The sequence below is a fragment of the Sphaerodactylus townsendi genome, linkage group LG12 (genome assembly GCF_021028975.2).
Source record: "Sphaerodactylus townsendi isolate TG3544 linkage group LG12, MPM_Stown_v2.3, whole genome shotgun sequence".
Lineage (NCBI taxonomy): Eukaryota > Metazoa > Chordata > Lepidosauria > Squamata > Sphaerodactylidae > Sphaerodactylus > Sphaerodactylus townsendi.
Window position 1 is genome coordinate 18863239 of NC_059436.1, and position 12980 is coordinate 18876218.

Below are 12980 nucleotides of genomic sequence, written 5' to 3' on the forward strand. Positions count from 1 at the left end.
TCAAAATTTGCTCCATAGATTGTTAAGTGGTTTATGACAGCACTGGTTCTAGCCAATCAGCATTTTGTACAGTCACCTTCTGCTGCAAACATCAGGAACTGACTTCCCCTGTGATTGATCCTGGAAGGAAGGTGGTAAATTTGTACAGAATGGGGTGAACAGAACATTTTTGCCCCCGTTCGAACTGCTCAAGTGATGTTCATTTGTACAAATTCTGAAACTGCATCATAGAACAAACCCAGATATATATTGTAGGGGGAGATTAATCTTTCAGAGAATCTTGTCTGGCATTATTGATCTTCTCCTGGAAGGACTCTTGAGAAGCTTCCAAGACGAAACCCCATGGTTCCTTGGAATGCAGTAGGGGAAACACTGATTTAAAGTTGAGGCACGTTTGGGGTTAAACCTTAAAGACAATTTTGATTCTTGATGAGAAGCAAAGAACAGAAAGGAAGTCCTATTGATCCGCAGGTTTTAAAGAGCAGTCTAACCTGTTCTTGTAGATAACAAACTAAATTGAATGTCCTTCGCATCTCTCTCTATTGAGCTCACCTTGGTAATTGAGCAAAATTCTATCATTCAGAAAAGAGAGTGATGGTGATACGGAATAAACAGAGTCTGAACATGGTAAGACTGGCGGCCAGGTCAAAGGACACTATAAGGAAGCTCTACTGCTGGGGTGTCTGACTCTCATGTTTGCAGGGGCTGATGGGAATCGTAGTCCATGAACATCTGGAGGGCCAAAGTTGGACACCCCTGCTCTACTGTGAACCATATCTCAGACTCCTCTACCTCTGGCGCTAATATTTATTTATTCACTTCATTCACATTTTGCCTTTCCCCCCACTCTGCCTCATTCTTCTCTCCTCCATTTCATCTTCACAACAACCCTGTAAGGTAGGTTAGGCGAATTTACGCAACAGAGTGGAGATCTGAACCTGACTTTACCAGATCCTCATCTGACTCCAACTATTCCACTGCACTGGTGTATTTCTACATGTATAGTCTGCTTTAAGGGGATCAGCAGTGGCATAGTGGTTAAGAGCAGGTGCACTGTAATCTGGAGAACCTGGTTTGATTCCCTGCTCTGCCACTTAAGCTGTGGAGGCTTATCTGGGGACCTAGATTAGCCTGTGCACTCCAACACACACCAGCTGGGTGACCTTGGGCTAGTCACAGTTCATCAGAGCTCTCTCAGCTCCACCGACTTCAAAGGGTGTTTGTTGTGGGGGAGGGGAAGGGCAAGGAGATTGTAAGCCCCTTTTAGTCTCCTTACAGGAGATAAAGGGAGTGTGTATAAATCCAAACTCCTCCTCCTCTTCCTCTTCCTCTTCCTCTTCCTCTTCCTCTTCCTCTTCCTCTTCCTCTTCTTCTTCTTCTTTATGGCAGAAGCAGTTAGCTTCAAAAGCAGTTAGCAACATGAATAATAATAATAATAATAATAATAATAATAATAATAATAATAATAATAATAATAATAATAATAATAATAATAATAATAATAATAATAATAAAACAAACCTACTGTTGTTTGTAAGCTGCCCTGAGCCCACCGGGGAACGGCAGTCTAGAAATCAAATGATAAACATTTTTTTTTAAAATTCCCCCTCCTTTACTACTATTCACATCGATTCACTGCTGTGTACCTTCATCTCCTGCCTATTCTTATATGATGAAGTACTAAGAATTTCCTAGTACATGTCCTATCATTCCCTACTGTTTGAAAAGTAGGGATGAGCAAATGTGCTCCATGCTTTCTGCCTTCCTCTGGGCACAGAGTAGGAGTCGCTGGGAGAGCAGGCAGGAGATAGTAGTGAATTTTCTGTATTGTGCCGGGAGCTGGAATAGACGCCCCTTGAGGTATCCACCTTTCAGCTCTACACTTATTTATTTCTATCTCACTGAAAAAAAAATCATTAACATTTTTTTTGCAGGTAAAGGTCACACTGCAAGGAAGTAAGAAATGGTGGAAGACAACAGAAGGCTGTCCCTTAAAAATTAGGGCCAGGTAGTATATCTTTTCAAAGTTACCCTGATTTCCAGGCACTGCGGAAGACACAAGGAAGGAAAACGGTATAGAGGGTGATCAATTAAGACATTAAGCCTTTCCCAACACATGGCTGCATTTGCGTTTTATCCCAGTAATATGGCCATCAAGTCATTTTAGGGGAGCAGGCTACTTCAGCTAAATCCTCGGATCAAAGCATAAATGTCTGCTTGCATTTTCTAATCAGAAAGTGGATGCTAATTTAGAGTCCTTAATGCGCTGTTTGTAGGAGACTCCTTCAATTAACTGAATTCTATGGCTCAGGGAACTAATAATAATAATCAACCATAACTATGATATAATTCAAAAGAATAATAATAACAAAATAGATAAAAAGAGAGTCAGGCTGGAAAAGCAAGAATGCGCCTTAAATGAGAAAGGCGCAGCCCGGACAGCTTCTAGCATCTGAGGCTAAATACGGCCCTGAAGCTCATCAAAAGGGTATGAGTGTGTGTGTGTAATGGGTTAAATTGAGACTATAATCTAATTAAAATATTAGATGCGAGTAAAGGGTCCTTTGATTTTTCCCTCTAAAGGTTTCATTAAAAATCGGTTCTTGAGCTTTTTTTTTTTCATGAAGGGGATTAGTCGTTTTAATCAGAGAAACAACAACTCGAGGTCCCCCGATCAGATGAAATGCTTCAAAGTGTCACCGTCTCAGTTCTGTCCCTCTAATTCTGAAAGCAAAGGAGCAGCTCTTTACAGACGCAGGCAGAAACGTTTGCATCGTGCCGCTCCTCAAAGTGCATCCGATGCTTGATTTGAACATGAGGCCATCGTATACTGAATCAGAATATGGGTCTATCAAGGCCAGTATTGCCTACTCGGGACTGGCAGCAACTCCCAAGGGTCACAGATAGAGGTGTTCATATCACTTATTGCTGAATTCTTTAACTGGAGCTGGACTGAATCTGAGACCTTCTGCACGTCACTGAGGCAGGCCCCTTTGCAGTGTGTGCTGATAAGCAAGACCATCCAACATACACAATCTTGCACATGCCCGGGGTCTCATTTAAAGGGGAGCCAGCGTGGTGTAGTGGTTAAGAGCAGGTGGATTCTAATCTGGAGAACCAGGTTTGATTCCCCACTCCTCCACCTGAGTGGCAGAGGCTTATCTGGTGAACCAGATGTGTTTCCACACTCCTACATTCCTGCCGGGTGACATTGGGCTAGTCACGGTTCTCTCATAACTCTCTCAGCCTCACCTGCCTCACAAGGTGTCTGTTGTGGGGAGAGGAAGGGAAAGGATCTTGTAAGTCACAGTGAGTCTCCTTACAGGAGAGAAAGGTGGGGTATAAATCCAAACGTTTCTTCTTCTAAATGGGGTTCTGTTTGCTTTTATTACATTTAGCATGTTTGAGGTCTATAGCCTGGGCAGGGATTTTATTTATTTACTTCATTTATAGCCTGCCTTTTGCACTGTGGCTTGGGAAATTCCTGGATATTTGGGTATGGAAGGGCAGTTTTGGGGAGAGAGCTCAGTGGGGATGCAATGTTACTCTAGGATTTCCATTTTTCCAAGACTCCAAGCCTTCCACAGCTACTATTTTCCGCCAAGGGAACTGATCTCTGCACTCTGGAGATTAGTTGTGATTGAGATGGATAACTCCAGGTTTGGAAACTGCTGGAAATTTGGAGGGAGGGCCTGGAAAGAATGGGGCTTGGGAAGGGGAGAAATTGCCACAGGGAATACTGACACACAGCCAACCCTCCAAAGCAGCTGTTTTCTCCTATGGAACCAATCTGTCACCTGGAGATCAGCGGTAATTCTTGCAGAGTTTGGCAATCTTATGGTTTACACAATTAAGAACACTGGGATGAGAACAGTATGATACACTCAGCAACCAATTAGAGAACAGAGCAGTTAAAACACAGGATAAAACAGACAATAAAGCTGAAGCTCCAAATTTGGGAATAATGCAATAAAATCTGTTTAAGCCAGCATGGTGTAGTGGTTAAGAGCAGGTGCACTCTAATCTGGAGAACCAGGTTTGATTCCCCACTCTACCACTTGAGCTGTGGAGGTTTATCTGGTGAACCAGTTTTATATCCTGCCCTTTTCTCCTGTAATGATACTCAAAGGGGCTTACAATCTCCTTTCCCTCCCGCCCCCAACTAACACCCTGTGAGGTGGGTGGGGCTAAGCTAGCTCCGAATAACTGTGACTAGCCCAAGGTCACCCAGCTGACATGGAGTGCACAAGCTAATCTAGTTCCCCAGAGAAGCCTCCACAGCTCAGGCGGCAGAGTGGGGAATAAAACCCGGTTCTCCAGATTAGAGTGCGCCTGCTCTTAACCACTACGCCACTGCTGGCTCTCAGAGAGACCACAGTGGGATGCAATGCCAGAGTTCACCCCCCAAAGGATCCATGTCCTCCAGAGGAACTCATTTCTGTAGTATGGAGATCAGCTGTAATTCCAGGAGACCTCTAGGCCCCACCTGTAGGTTATAAATAACAACAAAGGCAAAAGGGTCCACAGTCCAATGACAATAATAAACAACACACCAACCTTTGTATAAATAAAGAACAATAAAGTCCAGACTGCACATACCGTGGAGGAAGGCTTCTCCTTTTACAGCCCTTCAGAATTCAGACAGAAGATCACAGGATTTAATCCCTCATTTAAAAAATTTCCAGCATTCACAAAAAAGCAGTGAGCTTCTCCTCCCTCATCCCCTACTCTTCTATGTGCGGGGAGTTTATGATAGGGAGAAGCATCCCCCTCTGCCCTCTCCTGCTGCGGTTTGAAGCCGCACGGCCTGGGAGCAGATGAACTGCCTCATCTGGTCTTTGTTAAATAAAGGCCAAACGGGGAACTTTTGAGGGAAGGGTGTAAGAGAGAAAAATGCCAGTGCCAGAGCATTATATAGTTTATTTATGTAACTACAATAAAATCTGAGAAAAATAATGGAGGGGGAGTGAATAAAGTGAAAACATTTAGTCTCAAAAATCTAATTTTGCAACAGCAGAAGCTCATAATTCAATGCTGGCCCTTCAGGACATCGGAGAACCATCAATCGGAGACTCAGTGCAGGGCGGAAGAGATCAGTAGCTGGCAGGAACACCAGTCGGCCCCCTGTGCGGCTGCTTATACAATATGAAGGGTTTTAAACGCGGCCACAACCTGTTTCTCTCTTTCATGCCTGCTCTGCAGAGACTCCAGCGACGCAATGGGAGGCAGATTCTCGCCGTTTAAAGTGTGCGCCAGACTTTTCTCGTCTTTGGACTCTTGGTCTGATGGCTTCGACAGGACAATTTTTGGCTTAGGAATCGTCTTGGCGTATTCTATGGCCTTAAAAAAAAAAGCAAACAGAAAGAAGACCACAGATAAGGAACCTGCATTTTTCTCTACCTACTTTTTTGTATCGGGCACAGAATCGGATCGACCTGTTGACATGTCGAACTAACGAAAAAGTGGAAGGAACTTATCTGCCTCCTTAGCATTTAGAGTTGGAACAGCCGTAGCTCTTCCACTTCTTGAAAACACCCTTGGGAGAAGGCCATCTTCCTGTGAGAATTGGGGGGTAGCTAAACAGTGGGAGAAGCAAAGCCATGGGTGTGTGTGTGTGTTGAGGAGAGGGCTTTTGCCAGCAGTACTCTTCCCGGCCCAAACTTGCAAGCAGTAGCAGTTTTGGTTCATTGCTACCCCATAGGGGGGCAATTCTATGCCCTTGCTGAATCTCCTGGCAACGAGTTCTATTTATTTATTATATTAAACTTGAATGCTGCCCTTCCTCTCATGGGCTCAGGGTCAAATACCGATTGTGTGAATTAGCTCTTGCTCTTTTCTGTCTCAAGTTTGTAAGTATGATTCTGAGTTCTAATAGTGTGGGAGAGGGAGAGAAGTTTTTCTCTATTAACTTTTCTGCATTGGTCATAATTTTGAAGACCTCTGCCGAAGACCCTCGCCCCTCCCACACAGCCACCTTTTTTTCAAATGTGGGAAAATCTAGCCTTCCTCGGGAAGGTCTGGCTTGTCCGACTCCCCCTTATGGTGCCGTGCGATGTCCTACCTTCTGCCTCGACATCAGTAACTTATTCTCATGTCTGGGCGGTGGTTTCCCGGCATTGATGATGTTCTTCATGTTGTGTTCTTTAATTTGCTTGGCATATTCTTTATGCTGCTTGATCTTCTCTGCCTGTCACGAGAGAAACAGTCGTGGCTCGACGTCTGCATGCAGGTCTGCAGTTTGGTCTGAAAATTGTGAGACGGTGGCCCGTGCATTGAGGGCCCTGGGCTTTGAGCAGGGAGACTCAGATCGCAGGCCTGGCTCAGAAACACGAACCTGGGAAGACCCTGCTTAGCTTTCAAGAACTGACTAGACTGAGGGTAATAGTTGCCTCCCGTTGGAAAACTGAAGGAGATCTTAACACAGAACTCTGGGAAGATAAAGTTGGAGAATATGCCACAATGGCCAAATTAACAAATCTTGTAAACAGATGGTCAAAACAAGAGTGATGAGAAATGGGAACTGTGTATTGTCAAAGGCTTTCACGGCCAGAATCACTGGGGTGCTGTGTGGTTTCTGGGCTGTATGCGTTCTAGCAGCATTCTCTAGCATGTGTTCTAGCAGCATTCTCTGCTGATGTTTCGCCTGCATCTGTGGCTGGCATCTGTGGCTGATCCTCTGAAGATGCCAGCCACAGATGCAGGCGAAACGTCAGCAGAGAATGCTACTAGAACACAGCCATACAGCCCGGAAACCACACAGCACCCCAATGGGAACTGTTTTTCTTATTTGAGGCTGAATTGATTATGCAAGAATGATAGTAAGAATATTAATTTGTTAATGATTAAGATATAAGTAACTGCTTACTAGATACTTATTGCTGCTTTGGAACTAAAGGTTAGAAGGTAATGCATTTTAAAACTATGCAGTGTTCTCTCTGAATGATATTAGTGTTGTAATTTTAAGATCCAATGTCTGTCTGTCTGTCTGTCTATTAGTTTTGGGTAGCTGAATTTTCTTTTTTCTTTTTCTATATTTTCTTTTCTGTTCTTGAATTACATCTGAGAAAATTAATACAAAAAGAACTGACTAGGTTGGGCTAGTCTGGGCCATTCCATGTTGGGGCAATTCCAAAAATATCTGGTTGATACGTGCTTGACATGCAGTTTACAACAGGACAGAACCTCTGCCTTCATGAGCCATGTACGCTCGATTTACTCCTGTCAGAACTCCCTCATTTCTGGGCTGTGACTGTCTCTAATATTGTTTGACTCTAAAATATTCTATTGCCATTGCCTTATTGGTAGTGTAGAAGGGCGGCCCGGCTATTTTGGACCACATGTCTTCTCAGAAGAGCTGGGTTAAGTCCAGGAGCATCTTAAACAGTGGTGGGATCCAAACATTTTAATAACAGGTTCCGATGGTGGTGGGATTCAAACAGTGGCGCCGCCGCACACACGCACCTCCAGTCCCTATTGGGCAGGGAGGTTGCTTTAGCAACCCCTTCTCGGCACTCAGAAAAAATTAGTAACCACTTCTAGAGAAGTGGTGAGAACTGGTTGGATCCCACCTCTGATCTTAAAGACCATCAAGGCTGATCACCCACTGCCGCCGTTTCCCAGCCTCGCCCCGCTTGGGTATGAAAAGTCGCGCCAGAAGTGCTAGCCCACGTGGAGCAAGAAATCAAGCCCCGATACGCCTCCACTCTCGGCACACTGCAAACAGGAAGCGTGTTGGAACAAGATTTCTTGCCCCGATGTACTTCCTGTCCTACCGCGCACCGGAGCACCAGTGGGCAATCGGCCCAAGAGTTTCAGGGTATGAACTTTCGAGAGTCAAAGCGCCCTTCATCAGATTTGACTCTCAAAAGCTCATACCCTGAAAATATTGTTGGTCTCTAAGACGCTACCGGACTCAAATCTAGCTGCTTTACTGCAGACCAACCTGGCAACCCTCTGAAATGTGGCTCCTCAGAGCATCTTGTGAAACCACCACAGTGTGAAAGGGAGGAGGGAGGTAGAGAAGGTTTTTCCCAGACCCTTTCTTGGATGATTGGCATCATTTTCTCTTTGGTCTGGTAACACCTGATGTTTCTTAACAGGCTGTAATGTGCATTCAGTTGCATTTTCTGGGCCGTGTTTACTTTCATTTTCCCTTCTGTGATAAAGCCAGGCCATGCGAATTTGCAGGGGCGGCTCAATCGCATTACAGTAATGCACACTTGAACCAGCTGGGAGAGAATAAACTTGGGTGTACTTATCCGCAATTGGAATTCTTGGCAAGTGAGCATCGGCTAATGGATACCTTTGCCGAGGGACAAAGAAAACTGCAGCTTGAAAAACACGAACTGTTTTGAATGCCCCTCAGGCTTCAGGACACACACACATACATATACATGCACATAGATATATCTTTCCACCATGAAGAAGAAAGCCACAGGGAGGGAAAAGGAGAGGAAGATCTAATCCAGCCCATCCCCTCCTCCTATGGAAGCATCCTACAGATGCATCAGCTTCTGTCTTTCCTTGGAGAGAGAGCCAGCCTGGTGTAGTGGTTAAAAGCAGGTGCACTCTAATCTGGAGAACAGGATTTGATTCCTTGCTCTGCCACTTGAGCTGTGGAGGCTTATCTGGTGAACCAGATTAGCTTGTGCTCTCCAACACACACCAGCTGGTGACCTTGGGCTACTCACTGTTATTCGGAGCTCTCTCAGCCCCATCCACGTCACAGGGTGATTGTGGGGGGGGGGGGAGGGGAAGGAGAATGTTAGCCACTTTGAATCTCCTTACAGGAGAGAAAGGTGGGGTATAAATCCAAACTCCTCCTCCTCCTCCTCCTCTTCTTCTTAAATTCACTAGTTAAATTTAATGATCCCCATTAAAGTGCATGCTCCCTCACCACCACCCCCAAAAGAACCCCAAGAAAGAACCCCCCAAGACTGAATTAAATTTGTACCCGCAAAATAATATTTATATAAAAGCAACCAAAAAGTCAGCAAGAAACAGAGACCAAGGCCACTCCGAATGCTGACTGCATCCAAAACCCTGCTCCAACCCTCACAGCCTTTTCTCTCAGGTTGCCAGCCTCCAGGTGGGGCCTGGAGATCTCCCACTATCACAACTGATCTCCAGACAATAGAGGCTTGTTCTCCTGGAGAAAATGGCTGTTTTGGAAGTTGGCCTCTGCTGCACTGCACCCCGCTAAGGTCTCTCTGTCTGCTCTCCATCCATTGTTCTCAACTTTCTAAACTCCCTCTTCCCTATTTTACAGTTCCATTTTTAAAAAAAATCTCTCGCATTTCTTTCCGGAAGACATTTGAAATCTACCAAGCTGATGAAAAACGCTGTGCGTTTGGCCTTACTTTCTCTCTGATGGTCTCGTAGTCAGGTCCCAGGCCTCCGAGCTTCACGTCCATCTTCACGTAGCCTTTTGTCCTAGAAACCTAGGCGGAGAGAGACACAAGAGTGCATGTTTTTTAGTTTTGTTTTGCTTTCAGAATGAACGAGGAGATCTTCCGCTTAAAGAGACTGCTTTTTGCTGGCACAACAAGAATCAGTTAAGGATGCGGCGGGAAGAGAGCGAAATGACTGAAGAGCGGAAGAGGCGCTTGAAGAGAAGAGTTGGCGGCAATCTGCTGAAAATCAGGAATAATTCAAGCCGAGTGGGCATTTCCAATTAGTACAGCGGAGGAAAAACTCAGAGAGAATTACCAGGGCCTGGCTCAATGGCTAGGCTTTCAAGGGTATGCCGCATCAGTGCTTCGTCTCTCTGCCTGACCAGGTTTGTGTTTTGTTTCTCTGATCACAGACCCCCATTAGATGTAGCTCGGTGGAGAAAGGACTGTTAAAGCCTGGAACGCTTCTGGTGCCCGCTGCTCATGGATGGCCCGACTCATAAAATCATAGAGTTGGAAGAGACCCCAAGGGCCATCAAGTCCAACCCCCTGCAGTGCAGGAACACACAATCAAAGCACTCCTGACAGATGGCCATCCAGCCTCTCTTTACAAACCTCCAAAGAAGGAGACTCCACCACACTCCGAGGTAGTGTGTTCCACTGTCGAACAGCCTTTACTGTGAGGAAGTTTTCCCTGATGTTTAGGTGGAATCTCTTTTTCTGTACCTTGAACCCATTACTGGCCACTGAGTCCACCCCTCCCTGTTGCCCTATGTGTCATTGGCTTACCTGAAAATCTGCCAGCCTCCTCCCGGGGTTTTACCGGACATCATCCACATGTATGTATGTATGTATGTATGTATGTATGTATGTATGTATGTATGTATGTATGTATGTATGCATGCATGCATGCATGCATGCATTCATTCATTCATTCATTCATTCATTCATTCATTCATTCATTCATTCATTCATTCATTCATTCATTCATTCATTCATTCATTCATTCATTCATTATTATTGGGATTATTCGATTGTTTTAGTTGCAATGTATTATGTCTGGTTGCCTGTAAACCGCCCTGAGCCCTTCAGGGGTAGGGCGGTCTAATAAATTGAATGAATAACAACAACAACAACAACAACAACAACAACATCTCCTGGTTCTAGTCTCTGGAGCACCAGAAAACAAGCTTGCTCCCTCACCAACATGACGTCCCTTCAGATATCTAAACATGGCTATCATGTCACCTCTTCACCTTCTCTTCACCAAACTAAACATCCCCAGCTCCCTAAGTCTCTCCTTGTAGGGCAGCCCTCTGCTATGGACCCAATCCATAGCAGAGGGCTGAACACAGAGGGCTCACAAACTGCAGAGTCAGGCTGTTCCACAAGAACCCGGTCCATAGACGACAGTGTCATGTCATGTATCCCAGGCTTTGGCCTCAGTCATCCTGCTAGGTCCCTCCAGCCAGTTTCCCAAGGCCTTGGAAGGGTTTGCTCCACCTGAGGCCTTCTGTGTCCCAGCACAGAGGCTGGCTCTTCTCAAGCCAGGAGCTGTGTTCTTCTCTGCCCCTGGCCTCTTAGCAGGCAGGAAGGGCCATCAAGTCACAGCTGACTCATGGTGACCCCATGGTTTCAGAGGTGGTTGGCCATGACCACCCTCTGTACATCAACCCAGGAGTTTCTTGGTGGTCTCCCATCCAAGGGCTAACCAGGGCTGAACCTGCTGTGCTTCTGAAACCTGACCAGATCCGGCTAGCCTGAACAAAGGTCAGAGTTCTTGGCCTCTCACAGAAGCCTTTCGCAAAGAGGTCGCTCCTCCCCCCCTCCTTCCAGGCTGCTGGTTTTCCCTGCTCCGGCCATCTTGTTCGTTGGCTGTGCCCCTCCCCTGGCCTCAGGGTTCAGCCTGCTGGTGGGCCTTGGCAACCCTTGCCAGCCCCTCCTTGTCGGCTGCTGGTGATGATGCTCCACTGGGGCTGCCCTGAAGCTTGGCTCTGACTGGTGCTGGCTGTGGAGGCAGCCTTGCTGCTGCTGGTGGGCTGGGGTCTGGAGTAGGGGTGCCAGCCTCAGGACGGGACCTCTGGACCCCCAGAATTACAGCGCATCTCCAGACTACAGAGATCAGTTCCCCTGGAGAACATGGATGCTCCCGAGGGTGGATTTTGCGGCCTTGTACCCCACGGACGTCCCAGTTCTCCCCAGGCTCCACCCGCATATCTCCAGGAGTTTCCCAGCATGCATCTGGCAAACCCTACTCCCATCCTCCACTGGTGGTCAGTGAGGACCTGGCAACCCTATGACATATGGTGTTTAATAACTGCATGCCATCGGCAGAAATCCAACAGGTGAAGCATTATCACCACTGCACCTTGCTGGTGGTTGAGGTGAGGGGGGAAATGACACCTGAAGCCCCTAATCTCCCCCCCCCCCCCAGACAAACACACATCTCAGAGACATCGTGGCAAATACTTCCTAACTTAAGAAAAAGGCTTTTTAATAATTGGATGCGCAAGGATGGAAACAGGGTAATCAGTTCTGGGGTGGGAAATGCTAGGAGATTGGGGGCGGAGCCTAAAGGGACAGGGGTTTGGAGAGGGAAGGGACCACAGCAGAGTACAATACCACAGTTCTCCTAGGTAGAGGATGCTGGTGTGGGGGGGAGACAGAAAGCTGAAGACAGACAAAGTTAAGTTGGCTGTTGGGTGGGAAGATGCCAAGGAAGCAGGAAATGAACTACAGGTTTTGTTTTGTTTTTAAGTGGAAATGGAGCCCCATGGGGGAGAGTTTTAAGCTGTAGTACTGCAGTCAACATGAGTTCAGTTCCAACATTGGTTTCAGGCACAGCCCCCACCCCTGCTGAACTTCCCCTGCCGCCACTGTGTCCCCGAAAAGCCAACCAACCTTTTCTCCTGGTTTACCTTCGTATTCTGTTTCTCCTTCTTCTCACTTTGTTTTTCCACCTGAAGCAGGTAGCCTTCGGAATTGCTGCGGCCCAGGAAAGGCTGGCCTCCTCTGCTGCTCTCCCGATTGAGCCACGAGTCACTCTCCCCCCTCTTCATGACAGGTGGGAGCATGCTGGCCAGGTGGTCATCGGCCAGCTGAGAGATCTCTCGGTGGTGCCTCTCGGCTGCCTGGATGAGCTGCTCGGTTGGAGATACAGCTCCTATCAGGTTGTGGGCGGGCGGCTGGGGTGGCCTCAAGAAAGGAACAGCAAACAGACCAAAAGGGGAGGGAGGGAGGGGAGAAGATAATGAAGAGAAATCATTCGAGATCCACATAGCTGGTCTATTCTGAAGAACCAGGTTTGATTCCTGTAAGGAGACTCAAGGTGACTTACAAGCTCCTTTCCTCTCCTCTCCCCACTGTGACAACCCAGGGTTGCCCAGCAGGAATGCAGCAGTGAGAAAACACATCTGGTTCACCAGATAAGCCTCTGCCACTCAAGTGGAGGAAAGGGGAATCAAACCCAGTTCTCCAGATTAGAATCCACCTGCTCTTAACCACTACACCATGCTGGCTCTCAAGCTACTCAAAATAATTTTAGGTCCAAACCAAGATTAAAAAAAAGGATCAGGTGCTGACATATTG

General features: G+C 46.6%; 1 protein-coding gene across 1 annotated transcript in view; it reads right to left on the minus strand.

Annotated features, from left to right (window-relative positions):
• Nucleotides 1–4951: 4951 nt before the first annotated feature.
• Nucleotides 4952–12980, minus strand: part of JHY (junctional cadherin complex regulator) — a 32041-nt gene continuing 24012 nt past the window's right edge. Inside the window, exons 5-8 of the mRNA XM_048513033.1 lie at nucleotides 12311–12587; nucleotides 9360–9440; nucleotides 6062–6187; nucleotides 4952–5340 (exon numbers count right to left, since the gene is read on the minus strand). Coding sequence (XP_048368990.1) covers nucleotides 5137–5340; nucleotides 6062–6187; nucleotides 9360–9440; nucleotides 12311–12587 — 688 coding nt within the window. The 3' untranslated portion in view covers nucleotides 4952–5136. The remainder of the gene's footprint in view (nucleotides 5341–6061; nucleotides 6188–9359; nucleotides 9441–12310; nucleotides 12588–12980) is intronic.